Source organism: Miniopterus schreibersii (assembly GCF_964146895.1).
Source record: "Miniopterus schreibersii genome assembly, chromosome: 10".
NCBI classification, from domain to species: domain Eukaryota; kingdom Metazoa; phylum Chordata; class Mammalia; order Chiroptera; family Miniopteridae; genus Miniopterus; species Miniopterus schreibersii.
The window spans coordinates 17526051-17548646 of NC_138110.1; the positions used below are offsets into that span (position 1 = coordinate 17526051).

General features: G+C 34.8%; 1 protein-coding gene across 6 annotated transcripts; it reads right to left on the bottom strand.

The window, feature by feature from the left end:
• Positions 1-880: 880 nt before the first annotated feature.
• Positions 881-21725, bottom strand: POLI (DNA polymerase iota). Of its 6 annotated transcripts, XR_013999602.1 has the most exons (11): positions 21600-21725; positions 20047-20169; positions 17708-17872; positions 15148-15300; positions 12740-12976; positions 10971-11149; positions 10100-10191; positions 7445-7575; positions 5072-5277; positions 2967-3093; positions 1678-2767 (listed from the first exon to the last, which is right to left on the bottom strand). XR_013999602.1 is itself a non-coding variant. In XM_081148260.1 (10 exons), the coding sequence occupies exons 1-10, from the start codon at positions 21637-21639 to the stop codon at positions 1949-1951; spliced, it is 2145 nt and encodes a 714-aa protein (XP_081004386.1). In that variant the 5' UTR covers positions 21640-21689; the 3' UTR covers positions 881-1948. The 6 variants fall into 6 exon arrangements, 5 of the variants coding, with proteins under 5 accessions (XP_081004386.1, XP_081004385.1, XP_081004384.1 ...); XM_081148260.1 differs by lacking the exon at positions 2967-3093 and having other exon boundaries at positions 881-2767; positions 21600-21689; XM_081148259.1 differs by lacking the exons at positions 2967-3093; positions 21600-21725 and adding an exon at positions 20689-20895 and having other exon boundaries at positions 881-2767.
• Positions 21726-22596: the final 871 nt, after the last annotated feature.

A 22596-nucleotide genomic window follows, 5' to 3' on the forward strand; every position in this document is an offset into this window, starting at 1 on the left:
TACACACCAATATCAGAAAATTTAGACTTATGAAAACTTACACTAGTACTGAAATAATCAGAAATAAAATATAAAATATTTATGAGGTTTTTTTATAAGAGACCATAATGAATAAACAGGAAGATTAGAAAAAGAATCAAGTGAAAAATATACTTACTAAAATTAAAACCATCATTAGTGTTTCAAATAGTGTATCACAGCTGAAAAACAAATCAGTGAAGAGACAGAACTGATGAAATTAGTCTAAATGTAGCAGATAAACAAGATAATGAAAAGCAGCAGAGATTAAGGGACATGAAGGATAGAGTAAGAAAGTCCGTGTGTGCAATCGAGAGTCCTAGAATAGGGAAACAATACTCCAAGGGCCAGTGGCTAACAATTTTTTTTTCCTTTAGAAATTAACATGAAATATACAGGATATGAGCATATATCAAGAATAAAAAAAAAACATTCACAATTCCAAACATTATACATTTGTAGAACACTAAAGAAAAAAAGATTATCTTATTAAAAGCAGACAAAGATAAAAGATAACTTAAAAAGTCAGATACTGATTTCTGGCTGAGATAATTATAAGGATTATTAGAACTTTTTAAAAAATAAATTATCTAAAAAAATAATAAACTCCATTTGAGTTTAACAACCTTATCAGAATACTACATATAAAAACTTCTATAGTTATTTGCATGGTGAATAACTTCTGATGTTCTTGCTACAAGTTGTTTTTGATAACCCCAAATTCCCTGTTAAAAATCCTTGGTGGTTAGGGAATTTTCAAATTTCAAGGAATCTGAAACTAAGTTCACACTTCTTACCTAGAAGAAAGTAATTTTAAGCTACTCTTTATGTTTGTATACTTTATTTTTATTGTCTTTTCTTTAAGTTATATCTGCAAAGGTTATAAACAGGACTCCTCCAAACAGTACTAAGGGATACCGCGACGTGTTCTAGAAACATCCTCTACCTCTTACAAATTAAAGGTGTCTACAATCTTATATCCAATTTTTAATCTAGCAGGCAAAAGATGAAGGCAGTAACATGTAAGAAAGAGGACATCCATCAGTTTAGTAACTGTGCATATTAGCTGTGGGTGTGAAATTCTTAATCTCACCTCCAAAATGTAGAGAAGATGCAAAAACATATAATGCACTGCTTTTAGACCCTACAGACTGGACAGAAAGAAATGTTCTTCCAACTATCTTGCATTCTTAGAGACCCACACCACCTTGCACTTCTGGTGTCCATCCTTCCCTTAATCTTTCTGCTTAGAGTTCCTTCTAGTTTTCTACATGTATATACACTCCCCTGCCCAGCTCCCCATCTGGCCCCTGCCACACAATTCACTTATTCAACAGTTATTGAGTGCCCTCTGTGTGTCACGCATTGTGGTAAGTTCTAGGTGTAATAAGAGGCATTAACTGAATTTGCATCACTTTGCTATTTTTAAAAAATTAACTTAATAAATGATATAGCACTTCAAAGATATCTACATTTTTAATAGGTGAGTTGGCAGAATTTATTTGGCTGCTTCTCAATGGGCTGAATTTCATAAGCCATTTCATATTTCAGAAAAAAAAATTCTTTGCTATAGCATAGTAATGATTTGGTCAGTCTATTTTTTTATATGTAGGCATATACAGTATACCTTTCCCCTCAATTTATGGAAAACGAACTAATGCTGACCAAGATATATTTTTATTGAAAAGCATTATAAAATAGTTTTAGAAATAAGAGGAAGGTAATGTTTTACATTATTTCTTCTATTATGAATTTTTTATACTTTGTGCCAGAATTTACTTCCCATAACTATTCTTGCTTTATTTGGAATATTTTATATTGGATTGTGACATTATTGAATATTAGTGTTTAATTTAGATGAGCTTAATAAACTGCTAATCTGAGAACAATGGTCTTTCCCTTGCTTTTTAGACCTTTCTTCTGAATATGCTTATTTATGTACAATGTGGAAATCTGATCCTGTTCTCTTCCAATCAGCCAACAGCTCTTTTTGTACCTCTTCTGGTAGTTCATAGAAAACTTCAGGATCAACATCAGAAGGAAAGGTAATTTTCTCAGCAGAATCTTGCTCTATATTTTCTGCAAGTCCTTCAGGATGAGACACTGTTGCTGGTGGTTGCTTATGGCTATCTGATGTGAGGTTTTTGGAGAAAAGCTGCTCACTCTGCAAATTTGGAAATGAATGGAAAACAGACACAGTGGGGTTTGTATTTGAAAAGTGGAATCCTTGAGATTCTGTAGGTCCTTGACTCATTCGTTCATCTTTTAAACTATTGTCTAGATAATGTGAATAATCCTTTTGGCTAGACAGGTAAGAGGAACTATTGCTATTTAAGCCTGAGGTTCCAGGTTCACATGGAGATAACGACGGTATCTGTTTGCTATTAGATAAATGATCTCTAGAATTTAAGGGACTATTTTGCATTTGTTTTGTAGAAAAGAAAGATAATACTCCTCTAGAGGCATGTAATGGACAACTCAAACTTCCTTTCCCTTGAACTTTTTCTCTAGATTTTCCAGACAGGATTTCTTCTTGAATATCTACTGGAAGCTGCTTAAAGACTTCTTGGTCAATACCCTCAGGAAGTGAGCAGGGTAGAAATTCATCACTGTTTTTATCTTTAGAAAAATTTAGAGTATCTAGTGGAGACTCCCCAGTTCTTGTACTTTCAATTCTTCCAGTTGGTAGGAAATCACAATTTGTTTCTTTGTCTTTGGAAAAATCCTCCATATGAGTATCTTTCATTTTCTAGAACACAAGGATAACATAATAATTTAGATATCTAACATCTTTAAATATTCATGCTGCTAAAGTGTGAATATACCTATTATCTGACCAATGTTTTTCTATCCTACTCAATAACTTCAATCCTTCTGGCCAATTCCCAACAGCTAGAGATGACTAATCCACCACAATTAGTCACACTATTGTGTGGATCTTTACTCACTATTTCAGGCAGAGATTCCTTCCTAGACAGCTCTGAGCCAGAAGATAAGTATTCATTTAGAGACCTGGAAAGGATCTTAACAATCATGTACGCAAACTTCCAATTCTGTGGATAAAAGAATGATGGCCTAGAAAAGGAAATGATTCACTGAGCGGTACCTAAATACTTAGATATATTATACAAGGTGTCCCAAAAAAATGTATATACACTTTAACAGCTGATAGCTCAATTTTGAAAATGAAATGTATTTTAATAAACACTGACTTTATAATTATTCTAAGTGTGTGTATACATTTTTCAGAACACCCTACTTGTATAAATATATATAGACAGGCTTATCTGTATGTGTGCATAGAACATCAAGGACTAGTTTTCTGAAAATCCTTATTCTAAATTGTAACATTTAACAGAAAGGAAAAAAAAAACTTCTTCGGTAAAAATCCAACAACATTATTAAGATATAACACTTTTTTAAAAATTAAATTTACTGGAGTGACATTGGTTGGTAAGATTATATAGGTTTCAAGTGTAAATTCTATGATACATCATCTATATACTGAATTGTGTGCTCACTACCCAAAGGCACATCTTCTTCCATCACTATATATTTGACCCCTTTTACTACCCCTTTTATATATACATGAAATAAAAATTTAAAAGCACCTTCAATTCTAAGTTGTATTTTTTTTGCTCTTAAAAAATTTCTCTAATTTTATTGAAATGTAATTGACAGATAAAAATTCTACATATTTAAGGTATACAATGTGATGTTGATTACTTTAATCAGGTTAATCCACATATCCATCACCTCACATTATTTACCACTGTGTGTGTTTGGGGGGGTAAGAACACAATATCTATTCTTATAGAAAATTTCAAGTATTCAATACATTATTATTAATTATAATCACCATGTTGTACGTTAGAGCTCTAGAACTTTTTTATTAGCATAACTGAAACTCGATACTCTTTTGGGGGGGCAATTTTACATAAGGGATCTCCTTTTCTTTTTTAAACTTATCTTTATTGTTGAAAGTATTACAGATATATTTTTATGTAAAACTTTTCACTTAAATTTTTAAGCAGCATAAAAATGTACACACAGTCAAATATAACTCAGGAAACAACAACACAATAACTTCAAAAAAGTTAAAGAAGAAGTGATTCGTGTCATTGTATTTATTGAGCACCTTTTGTGTGCCAGACACACACAAGGCACTTTCACTTATATTTACCTCTCTAATACCACTGTAAATTAAAGACCTTTAATTCTCATTCTACAGATTAAAAAGTAAAAAGTCAACACTTTTTTAAAATTTCAGTTAATAAATGGAATAAAATTGGTCAGAGAAAAAAAGTAATTTGAAGAGGACACTAATTCATTATTTCTATAATACTATTCTGTTCTCATTTTAATCTTAAATGTAAATAAAATATTACTAAAAGTATACTGATTAAATAATAAAAAAGAAAGAAAATAATAAAAACACTTTTGAGTTAATTGTAGGTATGCACAATTTACTAGAAGATGATATTTTTAAAAAAGAATCCCACATTTAGTAAATACAGGTTTGCCAAATGATCATATACAGGGCTTTGTTTTAGTCATCTGAAAATATGCCTGACCTTTGCCTCTACTGCCACACTCTTATTTCTACAATTGTAAAACGAGCAGTCATATTCTATCAATACTGCTATCCAAATTCAATTTAATTTAAAAACCAAGAAAATTTAAATACTTTAACAAAACACTGAGGAAGTGCTGGTAGGTTATGTATAAATTAACAGACAAAATAATTTGATTTCCAGTATCTGAAAATACTTTCATATTTATGAGCTAATCATCATATTCCTGTATATGGTTATAAATGTTTCAATACTTCCAAAACAGGGAATCTCTATAATGATTTTCTCTTTTACCCAGTGATGCTTATGCTTTCTTCTTGATCACAATACAGTATACTTAAGGCTGGCAACTATAATATGATAAGTATTAAATACATGTAAGTCATTCAAAAAATATAACCCAAACTCTAAATTGTATCAGTTAAACACAAACTGAGATTTGTAATTTAACTACACAAATCCAATAACACTGTACTTACAAAACTGCGCTTGCCAGAGCGTGAAGTTGTTGATAGTGATGGTGTTAAATAATAATCAATAGTCCCTTTCTTAGCAGTATTTAGTGACTTAAGGTTGCAGAAGCACACACTTAAAAGGGTTAGGTGAAATGGCATCTTCACATTCACCATGTTGCGAAAAAGTTTCATAAGTATATCAACCATTGGTGTCATCGCATCATAACTTCCTAAATAAAATGTTTAAGAAGACAGCATCTAAACACATTATATAATAATTAAGAGCTTAATCTAATTTAAATTAAAATCCTAAACAGATATCATTAGGACTTCTTGACAGTATATATAAAACTAGGACATCTCACTGCTAATACTAAATGCAAATGAGTAAAAGTTTTGAAAAGATTTGAAATATGAGATATTGGTCATGGTAGAGTGATGACATCAAAAAATCTCCCCCTGTGCTATGCTCTCATGTCGATGTTTCTCTCTTTTAACCCTTCCTCTCTCTAAAATTCAATAAACTATTTTTTTTTTTAATATATCTTCATTGGTTTCAGAGAGAGGAAAGGAGAGGGAGAGGGAGAGATAGAAACATCAATGATGAGAGAGTCACTGATCCGCTGCCTCCTGCACGCCCCCAACTGGGGATCGAGCCCACAACCCGGGCATGTGCCCTGACTGGGAATCGAACCCCGATCGCCTGGATCCTAGGTCGACGCTCAACCGCTGAGCCACGCCCGGCTGGGCGCATTAGGTTTATTTTAAGAATAGTTTAGCGTGGCTCAGCGGTTGAGCGTTGACCTAGGATCCAGGCGATCAGGGTTCGATTCCCAGTCAGGGCACATGCCCGGGTTGTGGGCTCGATCAATGATTCTCTCATCATTGATGTTTCTCTCTCTCTCTCTCTCTCTCTCCTTTCCTCTCTCTGGAATCAATAAAGATATATTTTTTAAAAAAAAATTTTTTTTTAAATAAAAATAAACCTAATGCAAGCAGAAAGAAGAAAACAACGATGAATCAGAGCAAAAAAAAAAAAAAAAAATAGAAAGTATAAAAGCAGAGAGAACAATGACAACAAAAGTTGAATCTTAAAAAAGATCAACAAAATTGGCAAACCTTTGCTAGAATGACAAAGGAAAAAAGAGAATACACAAGTTACCAAAATCAGGAATGAATGAGGAACATCACTACACCTCATTTCTTCCCTCAGAAGAATTATAAGGAAATATTAACAACTTCGTGACAACAGATTAGACAATTTGGATGAAATGCACATATTTCTAAAAGATACAACATACTGAAGCAGACTCAAAATAAACAGAAACTCTGGATAAACATATAACAGACAGAGAAATCAAATTCCTACTTTAAAATCTTTCTACAAACAAAAGCCCAGGACAATGAAGAGCCAAAACAATTTGGAAAAATTAACGCTGGAGACCTTACACCACCTCATTTCACAACTTACAACGAAGTAGTAAGATGGTAGAACTGATATAAGGATAAATGTATAGGTCAATGCAGTAAGAATGTCCTCAAAACACACTTTTACATTTATGGTTAATTAGGTTTTGGCAAAGGTACAATGACAGCTCAATGGGGAAAGAATAGTCTTTTCAACAAATTCTGCTAGAACAAATGGATACCTACATACAAAATAGTAAATTAAGGCCCTTACCTTACACCACACATAAAAATTACTCAAAGTGGATCTAAATTTAAAGCTGAAAACTTAATATTTTTAAAAGAAAACATAAGAAGTAAGATCTGTGACCTTTGATTTTGGCAAAGAATTTTTAGATATAACACTACAAGCACTATCCATAAAAGAAAATACAAACACAATGAAATACCACTATACAGCCACATGAACGACTATCATATAAGAAACTTACAGTACTAAATATCAGTAAGAATATGAAAAAACTGGAATGCTCATACACTGTTGCTGAGGATGTAAACTGTTATGCTCACTTTGGAAAAAGTTGGCAGTGTCTTGGAGTTCAACTTACCATACAATCCAGCAGTTTCACTTCTTGTAACCCACACTCAGGATAAACAAAAGCATACATCCACCCAATGACTTGCCAGTGTCATTTTTCATAATAGCGAAAAAATTGGAAACAATCTAAATGCTCATAAAGAAGTTATCTCATGCCATATAATGATAGTTTTGTTTTCTCTGAACTTGGGAAACATTCTTAACTGAGTCTTTACTTTTATAATCTATTAAAAAACAACAAAGTTTTTCTTGTGAAAATTTCTGATAAAGGGATTTAATAGCTCACTAACTCCCTGTGAAGACCCTCTACCTATGGATTGTATTTCTAATTCAAAGTTTGCTTTTTTAAGAGTCCAACCTGCCAATTAAATTATTAGGAAATTAGTCCATACCTGTCCCTAACTTCTGAATTATGTGGGATGGAATAGGGCACTGACGACTCTCACGGCTACAGTGCTTCCCAGATGAATACCGACGGATTATTAATCTTATTGTATGTGGCTTCCTTCCATCTTGGCATACTCTAAAAATAATGAGAAAAGGGAAACAAGCAATTTGAAAAAATATTACCTAAAGATTTTTAAAAAGTGTCTAATCCACAATTTATCTAAGGGTGTCAGATTTAGTAACTATAACAATTATAAACACAGTTGATAACTAGGCAGTAAGCAATAAAGGTCCCTGAAGAGCCCAAATAAATTTTGTAGTCTACATAAGAAAGCTCTAAAATTTTAAGTGCAAGGCTCTCAGGCCTCACTCAAAATTGAGTGCTATCAGAAAAAGAACAGAAATAAGACATAATTATAACAAGCCATTTTATAATCCAAGTCCAAAAAATAAAAGCAAAATATTAAAATCAGCAGAAAATTAAAGAAACAGAGAATCATTCACTGACAGAAGCAAATATATGAAGAGTGACAAATTTTTTACACATATTTTAAAAATACAAGATTACAAAAGAAAAAAAATTAATATGATTATTTTTGTCAAAGAGCACTCCTCCCCAAACAGACCCAAGGGAGCCAGGAGTAATACCACCACTATGTGGCGTATTACAGCAATAACTTGAAAGACCAATTATATACTATACTTAGGAAGATAAGTATATTTACATGTATTTTAAAAAGTGTTCCAAGAACCCTGGCTGGGTAGCTCAGCTGGTTACAGTGCCAAGGTTGCAGGTTTAATCCCTGGTCAGGGCACATACAATAATCAACCAATGAGTACATAAATAAGTGGAACGACATTTCAATGTTTCTTTTTCCCTTTCTCTCTCTCAAATCAACAAGTAAAAAATTTTTTTTAAAAAGTGTTCCATTCAAATGGTCTTGGTTTTGGGGTTAAAAACAAAGTTTTAATGATATAGAAAATTCACTTAAAAAGCAGAAAATCTAATTAGGAAAAAAACAGGTCATTAAAGAATAGCATTTTCCTTTTTATATGTATGGCAATGCATTTAAAATCACAAATACAAAATACAAATACTGTACACTTAAACATACTCAAATTGAAAATTTTGAATTAGAAAATTTAGATTTTTATAGTAAATAATTTTTTCTTTTACTGCTTTATCACAAAATTTCTTGATTGCTGCTTCACTAAAGTAATAAATATCTTAAATAGTTCCTGTAAACCTGTTACTAGATTAAGTATCTTCCAGTTAAACTTATTTAAGTCATTATGCAATTCAAAGACAATGATGTGGCTCCTATAATTAATTAAAACATACTAGAAAAAGTTTATATTCTAAGCAATCTTAAACTATTGCCCAGATATTGGATTAAAAGTTAGATGATTTTATACTTCTTACATACCTAGAGTGTCGTCATATTCTCTAGAATGAAAATACATTCACACACGATTATTTTTTGCTGGTCGCTTAAACAGTATTACACCTCAACCACTGAAATAAAAGACCGTGGCACAGGAAAGGCAATGGCAAGCAGAGATGAGGACAGTGGTTAATAGTTGGTACTCCACAGGTTTAGAGCACCTATTCTCACTTCTGGGTTGATTCTTAAAGAAGAAAACCTATAAAGTTTATAATTCTTGTCATTTTCCTATGGGCGGAACTATTACCAATGACAAGGCTTTTCATATTAGACTTATATTTAGTTGCTACAAAGCAGATGTCTCTGTTTCACAAGCACTTTCACAGCCCAGCCTGAGTCATATCACTGGAGCTGGGTCATACAGTTGGCCTCAGTTGCATGCAGCAAATGAAGAGCTGCATGGCTTTGCTCAGGACAGGAGAATCACACTGCATGTAACAATAAAGTTGTAGGAAATTTCACTTCATCAGTTTCTGATACTTCAAGTCATCCAAAAACCTTTTTCTCTAGTCAGCTAGCCACTCAGGCATCATTACACAAACACACCTATCCAAAACTGTTAGATCCCTGACATCATTTTGAGAAATCAAAGAAATGAGAAGAAAAGAGATAATACTCTTACGGAGCATTGAGAATAAATATATGATGGCAAAGGAGCATCAGAAACATGTCTTGTTCCATTTATGCCATGCTATTTGTATAGTCATAATCCCAACAGACACTGCTCATGTACTTACAGACCAGTTAGCCTGCACATACCCATAATCACTCTCACTGTTCACAAATAGCCCCATTTAGCTATTCTTTTGTCTGACTCAATTTTCTTGAACATAGTCTATGGCAAAGGAGATTTAATGGTTCTTCTGCTTTCTCCATCTTTGTTGCTCTTAGTAACTACCTATCCTCAACCATTATAAATTTATAGGTGTAAGGATTCTAGAGATATTCATAAAACCCCCTTAGGTAACTATCAGCAACTTAACATCCATAATATAACCACAATGTTACTAAAAACCAATGGAACTAGATGGATTAAATTTAGGTAAGAGCATCTGTTACTACCTTTGCAATAGTTTATAAAGAAATTTAGTAATAAATGATCTACAATTACACTGTTTAGACTCCAGTTAATCTGTAGGTTCCAAGACAAAACATTTAGTATTCTTTCCATATACTATGTACAGAATATATAGGATATGGCAAACAGAAAATCACCTGTTCAAAAGACTAGAAAGTAATTCTTCGATCTTACTTTTAGCTTCAACTTCTGATGAACATTTTCTAAGTGACTCTTCTTCACTGAAGGACTACCAAAGAAGCACAAATAAGAATTACTGTAAACCCAAATAAGCATATCCAATTATCAGTGTATATGTCAAGTAAATCAACACATTCTTGACTAACTTACCTCTTGTGCTTAGTATATGAGTCATTTAGTTCACTTTTATACTAACTCTTTTTATCTACAAGTTACTGGACTCCACTAGAAAGTGCACTAGATGTCAAGAAAATTATAAAGCTCTAGCAGCAACTCCAAGCTTTACTGTATAATTACAGCTAGGCTCTTAATCTCCTAAGACTTGAATTTGATCTTGGGTAAGTTATTTAAACTTTTAAAAGTACAGTATCCTCACCTTAAAAAAACAATGAGGGAAGGGGACAGAGGAAAACGTACAAACAATAGAACCTACCTCAAAGGTTTGTGAAAATTAAAGGGGCTAATGTATATAAAGTACTTAGTAAAGTGCTTGTCACATAAAAAAATAATCGATGTGAACTGGGCAATTATACTCTTCTCCATTTCCTAAATCATTAAACTACTCTAAAACTAAGACTTTTTAAAAAATTAAAATATTTTGACTCATATATGTAATATAGGCTATGGCTAACTTGAGATTTAAATACTAATTCTTAGATTCAATTTAAGAATACTTTTAATCTATTATAATAAATTAGCCTCCTCATAGGAAAGGGATCATATACTAACCTAACAAGCAAACTAGAATAATAAAAACAGCAATAAACTAGAAATCTTTATCTCAATTACTGTGACAACCACTATTCAAGTAAAATCATTATCATGCACCTGAGGTGGTCCTGAGGGTGTTACAGGAGAGTTATCCTCTCCAAAACTGAGCTGCTGGATACGCTGAGCAACTGAAAGTCCTAATTCCTTTTCTAATATTTTGGATGAAAAGGTTTGAAGATCATGCACACTACTGATACCCAGAGCTTCAAGGCGTTTGGTAGTTTTATAGCCAATACCTAAACAAAAAGAAAGGCATAATGTGTTACAATAGCTTTTCTCCTTAAAATAAAGCTAATTAAAATATTATAACTACTATATCAACCATATCTTTAAATTTCATAATTAATATTTTGCTAAGATCAAACTTTATTAAAAATTAGATTTTTCTTCGCAGATTGTTCTGCTCAAAGCCTGTGAGTTACATGAACCACTTTGAAAACCTAACAGCCCTAATGTACCTAATAAAATATAATGAATACAAAGACAACCGATAAATTCGGTCTTGATAAAACGAAATGTTTACCTGTTATACACCACTGTGGAAGTACTTAAGAATCACGGTGATAATCCATGTAAAGAACAACTGTCACTAGGCAATTAAAATTAATTAGCATGCACTTATTAGCTAACATAACTGATTTCTATACACAACATGACACATATCTGGCAATATTTACCATCTGAATACAACTAAGAGCCAGAAAACAAACCAAAAATAAAGTATTCTCATTAGCAAAACTCATATCATAAAGTTTTGTGCAGGAAAACTCAGTCATATTTTATCACAGGAAAAATGCTCAATTTAGGGCCTCTTTACTCCTCTCACTTTTAAAAAATTAATTCTACAGTTATCTGGTTTCCTTGAAGAGTAAAAGAAATAAATCAAAGGCGATGGGTGTGTAGGGGAAATTATTAAAGTAGAATGACAGATATTTTCACAGCTGTAATAAGAGGGCTGGCAAGCTGGCAATAAGGAAGGAAAGAGAAAGCCTGTAAAAAAAAACCACAACAACAAATACAGTAATTCAAAAAGTAATGCCAAGTAATGGTGTTAAATATCAGTATACAGTCCTCAACGTATTACAACCTGACACAGTAATTGTTCCTCAGAACACAGACTCAGGTCATTCAAAAGGTTACAACTGTATTACTTAAGGAAGGCAAGGCAGTGTGTAACACATTTGGGCATCACATAACATGGGTTAAAAATGTGAAGTTATGACATCTAAAGGTTAAGTTTCAGTTGTCTTAGAAATTCACTTCCATAGAATTCTATTATAACATCTTTATCCCCAACAATGCCATAGAAATGAAGTTTAACATATCCATTATTGATGGTCTATAAAAGCATAAGTATTTGATCTTCAATGATACAAACATGCCTCATCACCTGAACAGCACACTGAACCCTTCAAGAAAATCAGTTTCCTCATCTTTAAAATAAAAACTAAGCCTAAATGCTTTGAAAGGTCCTGTGTAGCCCTAACATTTTATATATAATCCCCAAAATAGAGTTAGTAAAAGACCAACTCACCTCTTTAGATTCAATATACAGTATAAGAGTATGAACCAGAGATTGGAAATAAAGGACTATATGCTTCCAGGTTATAACTTTCATCATCATATTCAAACTACACAAAAGTAGATGAAACTAGAGAAAAGTACTTTTATATATTTCCTCATACAGATTTACCTCCAGAAAACATTAGGTTGTTTAGTTTTCTCCAAATGCCAAGTACATAGGCTCTAAGAACAATTACATGTATCTATATAATTTTTTAAATTAAAGAAATACAATATATACTTTTCAAATATATTTGTCTTACCAGGCATTTCCTTTATGTGTTTCAAACTATGAATGAGATCTTGAGAACTTTCAGGTAATAAGACTGTTTGTTGATTTGGTTTAAAGATGCCAGAAACTAATTTTGCCAGTAGTTTATTGGAAGCCACTCCAGCACAGCCAGTGAGACCCAGCTGATTGTACATGGCTTCCCGCATCTCTGCTGCAATCTGAGATCCCACAAGCAGTCTGATGTGCAAGACATCATGCAGGTTTATAGCTATAAAAACAGCCAATGTCATTAAAAGTCACCACAAAAAAACTTAATTTCCTTTTTTACAAATAAGTTTTAAAAGGGTAACCGAGTTTATTTATTTAACCTATATTCAACGCCCCCACCACCACCGTCATACTGCCAACCCACTTAACTAATCTGTTTCGTTCTTCACCGGAATTTTGTAAAGTAAATAACCAAGGGGAGTGAACTCCAAGGGACTGTGAGAGAGAATGCACAGGAGTGCTTAATGATGAATAGATTATGAAAATTGACCTCTCATAAAAAATTCCTACTGACATTGGTAAAATTTTTATTCATGTTTACCTGTAAGCATAAAAGTATCTTATTACATTAATAAGAAAGCAAACATTACAGTTTTAAATATCTGAATCTAAACTTAACACACTAGCTATACAAAAATTTTAGATCTGTCCATATTTAAGAGATCCTTTATGAAAAGTGTAGGGAAATTATCTAGAAACAAATTTCCTTAGGTGTGAAAATGGTATTACAGTTATATGAGACAATCCTTATCCTCAGGAGTATTTAAAAATGAAGTATCATATCTGCAATTTACTTTCAAATGGCTCATCAATCATGTCAACCAATCATTAAAGAGCAAGGTAAAGCAAATGTGGAAAAATGGTAGCAACAGATATATCGACAAGGAGAGTATAATGAGTGTTCTCACTGTATTATATTTTGTCAATTTTTCTGTATGTTTAAAAATTTCTTAACATAATCTTGTGGGGAGGAGGAAGAATTCATGAAGAATTAGACATTTTCTTTTTAAGATATAAAACCTAGCTCTCTGTACTATGTTCTATCCAAAGTCTGAGTTTGCTTTAAAAATTACATAGAAATATATCTGCAATCTTCTTGCTACTTAGTCTTTGTGACAAGAGACCACAGATACAAAAGACAGGGAAAGCTTCATGTCTTCTTCTAGAAGAGAATTTTAGGTCCCCCCTCCCTTTTCTTTAATAAGGGAGATGGAGAACTAGATGGGAGAGTGATCATCAGCTCTCAAAAAAGAGGGATAAGAGGAAGCACGTGCTGAGACCCAGGAGCAGGATGGTCAGGGCCAAGTCTTTTTTCTTTTTCTTTTTTTAATATATTTTTATTGATTTCAGAGAGAGGACAGGAGAGGAAGAGAGAGAGATAGAAACATCAATGACGAGAGAGTCATTGATCGAGCCCGCAACCTGGCCATGTGCCCTGACCGGGAATCGAACCCCGATCACCTGGATCCTAGGTTGAAGCCACGCCCGGCCGGGCAGGGCCAAGTCTTACACAAAAGCAGAGTAGCCTGTTCTCTATGTGGTATGATGTGGAAGTCACCAGCAGTCACAAGATGTTTCAAAGTCTAATTGCAAAGTCACTAGAGCTTATTGCAGCTTATTTTCAAATGCAAATATCCCTGGAAATACCACCAGTCATTTAAACTTTAATATGAGGAGGAGATGAACCATTCTGCTTTCATGCTAAGAGATGGCAAAGATTATCTGAACTAATTAACTAGGAGCTTACAAAAGATGGAAGGTGGGCCTGGGCAAGCTTCCACAAGGGTTAACTGGGGAAGTCAGGGGGCAACAGGAGGGTCTTGGTGCCTTGGGGGAATAGAAGCAAGAGGCAACAAAGTTAAATTTAGTCTACCTCAAAAGGTTGCTTAAAGATAGTTTTAAGAGAATCAAAAATTACTCTAAAAAGCATATTATCAAGCCAACTCCTCTAAATTAAGGATGACTTAAGAGAGGTATGACACTTAAATAATATTGGACAGACTGTGTCAGAGAAATGAAAAGTGCACAGAGCATTGAGCTACATAAGCAACACCTAATTTTAGTCATCTTAGATTATTAAATTTGGCTATACCTCCTACAAAAGCCATAACATTTTTAGAAAGTCAATTAATTCACTGAACTCACAGAATATTAAGCTAAAGAATGTATAGGCATAATCCATAGACACAGACGACAGTACAGTGGTGATGGGCGAAGGGGGGGCTTAGGTGCAGGAAGGCAAGGGGGGGGGGAATGGGGACATCTGTAACAGTATCAACAATAAAAAATAGATAAAAAGTAAAAAAACAGAAGGTATTCCAGAAAAGAAATAAGAAAAAAGAAATGTATGTACTTTAAAATACTTAATAGAATAGATAAGAAACCACTTACACTGATTATTGTACACATGACCAAACACAGTCAGTGCTGAAAGTTCATCACTCTGAAGCTGCTGTAGTCTCTTCTCAACCACTTCTGTTAGATCCACAAAATTTTCATCAAATCCAAGTCTCTCGACAACTGGACTAAATTCCTCCAATAACTCTAAATTTAAATAATATTGGAGCACAGATGTAACTGAGGTTATAACTAGAATAAATTGAACTATTTTATGCTTACCTCAAATATGTTGTTAAAGGTTTTACATATATTCACAGTTCCACAATACATTTAATAAAGTCCTCAGTTAACTGGGATTTTTTTCCCCTGCATCACATTTTGAGTGAAGACAACATTTTTCCAACAAAATAAATCCAAAAATGATATTCCCTGGGCAGATACTCATAGCAGTAGATTTAGCTCAATCTCCTATACTTACAATTTCTGTATTTGTAGTACATTAAATATCAATGCTTATAGTTAATTATGATCTTGAAGCAGTAGGTCAAAGAATAAATTATAGTCTGCCTAGAAAAGTAAAAACAAGTAATAATGTATTCTAGCTATATTTTCCACAGGAGTTTTTAAAGGCAAAACAAAACAAAATTTATAATTTCCAATTGTTACTGAGCCAAAAAGAAAACTTACTTAATTTTCAAAATATACAATTCAATGTTTTAATTAGTCATTTCCCCAGCTTATTCCTCAAGGGCAGGGATGGACCATAATTTACATGAATTTCAATGTCCGGCATCTAGCACAAAACCTAGTCCTTAAGTAAAATGTTCACTAAATTTAACTGAACCAAGATTTGATATCAATTCAACAGGACTATCAACTCTCATTTTTAGGATTAATACTAATAACTTTGAAATCACTGAAAAATTTCATTTCTCTCTGAATTACCTATTGATACCAGATGGATGGCAGAAAACATTTACTATTTTTTTCACACGAGGTAAATCTTTACCATTTGAGAATAGCTAACACTCTCATACATACTAGCAATATGTTGGGACAAATCAAGTGCAACATATAGCAGTATTCAAAATTTTAAATGCAAATTACCTCTGATCTAGCAATTAACCTCTTTCTTACCTTATGGATATCCCCCAAAAAGTATGCCAACATTTCCATATGAAAATGTCTACTGAAGCATATATTAGTAAGAGCAAAAAGTTGCTAACGGCCTAATAATCCATTACTATCAGGGAAACCATAAAATTTATCATTCAAAACAAGACCTTTTTTTTAAATAAAACGAGCTGCTATTTAAAAATATGCAGGGGCATTAGGCATAAAGTGGGACATACTGTATTCATACCACTCTAGAGGACTGGTTAAATAAGTATGAAACAAAACGCAATGGAATACTGCAGGCATTAAAAACAATGAGGAGCTATATGAATGACAAGAACAAAGGCAAGATGCACAATTCTATGTATCATGTAATTTCTTCTGTGTACACTAAAAATCAACTTAATATCAGACACACACAATTTTGCATAGATGCACAAGTGCTATTTTGAGAGTGTAGTCTTGTACCGCCTCTTCCCCTACAGAAGGTAACTAGTATTAAAAACTTAGTATATATCCTCTCATGTGTCTATTCTTGTCCATGTACACACATATACATATATATGAGGGAGGGTTTGTGCTATTGTTTTATACAAATGGAAAAATGTGTTACACTTTTTTGTATCTTAGCTCTTGCTCACTCAACAACTAACAATGTATATATTTGAGTTCTCATCCTGATGACCATTTGTTTTCATTCCATGCTTACCAATCACGAATCATGATGCAATATACATTTTTGTAAGCATGTCCATACAATTTCTTAAATTCCCAGAGGCTGTATCCCTGGGTTAAAGAATATAATATGTAACTTTAACTTCAAAAAAAGTTTCTACATTGCTTTTTCAAAAAGGCTGTAATACTTTGTTTCTACTTTTTCTCACATTATTTTTTGCAAGTCTGATGGATATAAAATAGTATCTTACTAATTCAAATTTCCTTAGCCAATAATGAATTTAAGTTTCTTTTTTTCAAGATAATTATTGGACCTTGTGTTTGCCCTTTTTGTCAAGTGCCTATTAATATTCTTTGTCCATTTTTCTTGAGTATTTTTTTCCTGTTAATTTGTTACCACTTTTGGTTATTATACTTAACCCTTTCACCTGAAAACTGCTACAAATAACCCAACTAACACCAATGCATTAGCCTATAGTATATTTCTTCATAATTCATTTAAATTAAAAATTAAAAATATTTGGCTTTCTTTAGTATATCTTCCCATTTTCTCACTGTTAAATTTTGTTTTACATTTTTTCCTATATTTACATGACACCGGTCATGACAGACTTCAAACTCCTTCTAACTTTACATTTTTGTCAATATTACTTATATAGTCATCCTCATAAATATTTTAAAAAGTGGGTAAGACCCAAAATAAAGTTATTAGCAAAAAGGAACTGACTTGTGGCATTTTACATTTACTTAAAAATTCATGTAATGAATAGGCATCCTATGTAAAAAGTAATGCTAAAATAACGTTGCCTATAATCTGTACCTGTAACCTTATATGACATCTCTCTGTAACGAGTCAAGTCTTCTCCATTAACTAACACCAGCTGTGGACACTTTTCTTTTGCATCTCTAACATTCATAAGTTTCTTTACTCCAAATTCCCTAGCTTCATAGTTGCAGGTAACCACCAAATATTTCTGTTGAACGCCTATAAGAAATAAATATTTTATGAGAAAACTGAGAATTAAAGAAGCATCTTAAAAATATAACTTACTAATTCCATCTTATAACTGTAAGTTGTAATTCAATCTGTTTTGATAAAAATAAAACGCTAGCCCGACTGGTGTAGCTCAGTGGTTGAGTGTCGACCCATGTACCAGGAGGTACTGGTTTGATTTCTGGTTAGGACACATGTCCAGGTTGTAGGCTCAATCCCCAGTAGGAGGCATGCAGGAGGCAGCTGATAGATGTTTCTATCACTTTATTCCTCTCCCTCTCTAAAAAATCAGTAAAAACAAATATTTTTAAAAAATAATAAAAATAAAAAGCTTTATCTCAGTTAAAAAATATAACATCCATTCATCAAAGTTCCATAAGTAAAATTTAACAGAAATTACCACAAATCAATATATTCTATGAAGTCTTCACCAAAAAGACACATATAAAATTGTTCTGGAATTCCTTTTCAGACAATACAAAACCAGAATAATCTATACTGAATTAACTCTATACAATTCTATATATAACTCCAGACCATGTTTTACCAAAAAATAAAGCAGATAAAAAGTAATTGAGTACAATTACTGGTTACTGCTAGAAAAACTCACGGATCTTCTGAGTAACTCTCCAATGAATATAAAGCAATGCTCTGTTACAAGTGCCAACCTATAGCAATTTTCAGGGATCTCTCCCAATAAATGTTCTAATTATTAAACTACTATTTCTAGAAATCTGCAGAAAAGATTAAACAGTGAGGAGGCATACTGAGCACCCTCCTTGTCAAATGATTAAATTATGATCTACAGAATGTATAAAAATTCTAGTTGACTGGTGGCTTAAGATAGCTAAAATTTGCTATTCTCTTTAAGCAAGTTGACTAGTTTACCACTATAAAAGTAATGTTCACCTAAAACATGTAAACACAAACATGTAGAAGAAAAAAAGGTTATATTCATTCCCATAATGTAAGACATGTTTCTAAAACTTTAATATAAATAAGGCAAAGAAAGATTATTTCACATAAAGATTTTTGACATATCAGATTATGCCCCAAAATAGAATCACTGGGTCAAAAATAGTAAGATTCATTAGTGAACTACATACAAATTTAGATTGACAAATTTAGATTGGCAAATTTTTAAATGCAGAATTAAATAATATGGAATCACTACTATGTCACCAGCCCGAGTTATGTAGTCATATATTTGAGTATAAATAAAAAACTATTTTGCTTTCTCCTAGAAACTTTCAGCAACACACTTCTCACTTCCCAACTATCATTTATTCCTGTCTTAAATACTCAATGTCTTTTTATTAAGCATTATCTACAGAGCACCTTGTGTTACAATGCTACCAATTGAAATGCCTTCAGGAGAAAACTTAGGTCCCCTAATCCTAACTCCTTGACACCCTCAGGAAAGTTTAAAGATTCTACACCAACCTTGGCAGACCAAAAACTTAGTTCTTCAGTAAATCAACTAGGCTGGGTTGAATTAGGATTTATCAAAACCAAACTAAGCACAAGAGGGTAGCAGCAAGTGAACCAAAACTGCTCTTTATGCTTATACTAAAAGGTAAATCCTTACTACATTTATAAAAGAAATTTGGGTGAATTTACTTTTTCCGATTTAAGATATAACAAAAATGTTAAAATGAGCTAACATGTTAAAAGAGAATCCTCAAAGTAAAACTTCTTTTCACCTTGTATTTAAAAAGATATTTGTGTTTTTATGGAAAGTATGCTATATATGCCTTAGTATTTACGATTCTGTTCAAACTATTTTGTCAGACGTTACACAAATCAAGAGTTGATTTCAAAAAGGGGAGGACAGATGAAAACTTCTATTAAAATGTAATAAAAAGAGGATGTTTTGAGATAAGAGGATTGTAAAATTTCAAACATGGAGAAAAAACGAAAAGTTTATTATGGGCTTTCTGTTCATCTATTCAGTTGTTTACACTACTTGTGTCAAATTCATCATTTATTAAATGAGGCTTATAAAGTTTACACCTGGTAGTGAAGCAAATATTCTGTCTATAAAGCACCTTAAGAAACTGCTTCCAAAACCTTTCTTAATGGTTAACACATCAAAACACAATAAACATAATAAACGAGTGCTAATCCTACCATACAACAAAAACACCATCAACGTTCAAAATTACCTAAAGGTTTGCCCTTCAGTTCCGGATTTGAGATCATTTCTACTTGTGCATAAAAGCAATCCAGATCCACGTGTACTATGACTCTGGATGAAGAGCTTCCTGCTGGCACCACCTGATCATGAACTGGTGCACAATATGCAAAGAAATACAAAAATATATTCAGGCTGCTTATCATCTCTGAGCAACGGCCAGTTCCTTAAAACATGGTAACTGAGAAAAAGAGAATGCAGAGTGATTTTTAAAGCTTTTCCCTGGATTTATTGTATCTGTCAAAGCACCTAAAAATTACAGGCATAAGAGCAACTCCTCCTACAGCAGGGTCATCAGTCCTGTTCACTTAGCATTTGTCTCATAAAGTAATAAATTTCGGGGGTGGGGGGGGAATCTTGATCAATAATGAAAGATGCAAGAGGCAATCCTCTCACTTGGAAGTTGATAGTAAAATTTAGGTAAACAGGAAGGGGCAGAAAAGTTTAAACACTGATTCCAAACAACTTAAAAACTATTCTAAGTTGGCATGTGCTTACATTTTAAAAAATCAGAAATAGGAAACTGCAGAAGACAGAACTATGGGTTTCAGGGGACTGACTATATTTAGCTCCCATATGAAAGGATTATGATTCAGCGCTGAATCACCAGTACCTGTAACAGTGCCCGGGCATACAATCGACTACCAATAAATGCTAAGTTGCAAGAATGAGTCAATATTTCTTGGATTTTTAAAAAGTAGCTCATGTCTTGGGGAATGGGGAGGTGGGGATGGAGACACGAGAAAGATGAGATTCCAGCTGTTAACACCAGTTTAAAAATAAGGCCAGTGAAATGCAATACGATATTCTGGTTTGGATCCTGGAACAGGAAAAAAAAAAAAAAAATTTATATAGTGGGAAAAAACTAGTAAAATGTGAATAAAGCTTGTCCTTTAGTTAACAGTATATGCCAATGTTAATTTATTAGTGTTGACAAATACACCATGGTGATGGAAATAACATTAGGGGAAACTATCTCTCCCACCTCTGTAAATCTAAAATTATTCCAAAATTTAAAAGTTTAAAAAAAAAGGGGGGGGGGGGAGGAGAGCCCAGGGCTCGGGCGATACAAGGTAAAGCGGAGGCTGGAAGGGGTTCCCCGCAGAGGCGATCCCCGCACACGGGCCTCGGCCTCCGTTCGAGCCCGGCCGCGCCTTCCAGGCCTAAGGCCGGGCCGCACCCCCTGCCTGGGCCACACGGCTCCCCGCTTCTGAGCGTCAAACCGCCGGGCGCCTCTTGGGCTCCCACTGGGCCCTTCGAGGGGCTGCTACACTTACACCCTCGACTAACGCACTGACGCGCCACCCGACTCCCCCTGGGCGAGGCGCCCCCTGTCCTAGTCTCAGCCAGAAAACACCAGGCAGCGCGGCCGCCCTCCCCGCAGAGCCAGGAAGACGAAAGTAACCCAGCGGGGCGGGGACGGTCGCACCCCAACGGCCGCCGCCACCGCCCGGGGCGTCCGCCCGCCCCGCCCTTCTCGTGTACACCAGGAGAGGCCGCCAGGCTCCTCCGGCCCCGGCGCACCCCGCCAGCCGCCTGACACCCCCGCCTCCGCGCGTTCCATGGCCCGAGCCGCGTCCTCCGCCTCGGCGCAGCCGCCTTCCTCCTCCGGCTCCACCCCCAGCTCCGCCATCCCGCGGCGGCCAACCGCAGCGCAGCTTCCGGCGGCTTCCGCCCGGTCTCCAGGGAAACCGTGGGCCGAGCGGCTCGCGCCTGCGCAGCCTCGGCCGACTCGCCAGTGGCCCGGATGGAAGCGCGGGCAGGGAATCGTGTGGGTCCACGTGCGGAGGCTTCCTGCCCCCGGTCGAGGCCGGAAGTGAGGGGTTGCCGCCCCAAAGCGCGCATTTTTTTCTCGAGCTCTGCGCTGCTAGTCCCCGTTGTCGTTACCCAGAGAACGGCCTGTTCGCCCCATCGATTGCTAGGAAAATCAATAACCGTTAGACACCAAGCGATTTATGGTGATGGGGGGGGTGGGGAAAGGGTGAAAATTACGGTAAGAGCAAGGCAGGCGTATAAACTAATATGATTAGAAAGTATGTTAAAGTGCATTGCATTTTGTTCGTTGTATGAGTCAACGAAACTGTGCCAAACTGGGCCCCTGAATTTTTAATCATCTAAACTGAATAGAATTTTAATACGTGAGTTTTGGAGTCAGATAAAATCTCTAATAGAGACCCATCAACTTGCTGTGTGACTTTGGGCACCCTGTGTAACTACTCTGAGCCTCGGTTTCTCCACTGTAAAAAAAATAAAGCCCTGCCCTGGCCCAGTGGCTCGGTTGGTCAAGCGTGCCCACCAGAGGGTTTAGGGCACGAACCTGGGTTCAGGTTCCGTCCCTGGTGGGGCCCATTCAGGAGGCACCCGGTCATGTTTCTCTCTCTCTCTCCTTCTCTCTCTAAAATCAAGAAACATATCCTTGGGTAGGAATTTTTTAAAATAATAAAAATGAAAGCCTGTCCGCCGGGGGGTGGCTCAGCGGTTGAGCATCGACCTAGGATCCGGGTTCGATTCCCGTCAGGGC

Excerpts from the sequence above, each read along its gene's own strand:
- POLI (XM_081148257.1), bottom strand. The coding sequence starts at position 20,221 with ATGATAAGCAGCCTGAATATATTTTTGTATTTCTTTGCATATTGTGCA. Across the intron at positions 12,977-15,147 it reads TCATGTGTACAATAATCAGT|CTATAAACCTGCATGATGTC; the intron begins GTAAGTGGTTTC and ends CTGTTTTTATAG. Across the intron at positions 11,150-12,739 it reads ACACATAAAGGAAATGCCTG|GTATTGGCTATAAAACTACC; the intron begins GTAAGACAAATA and ends CTTTTTGTTTAG.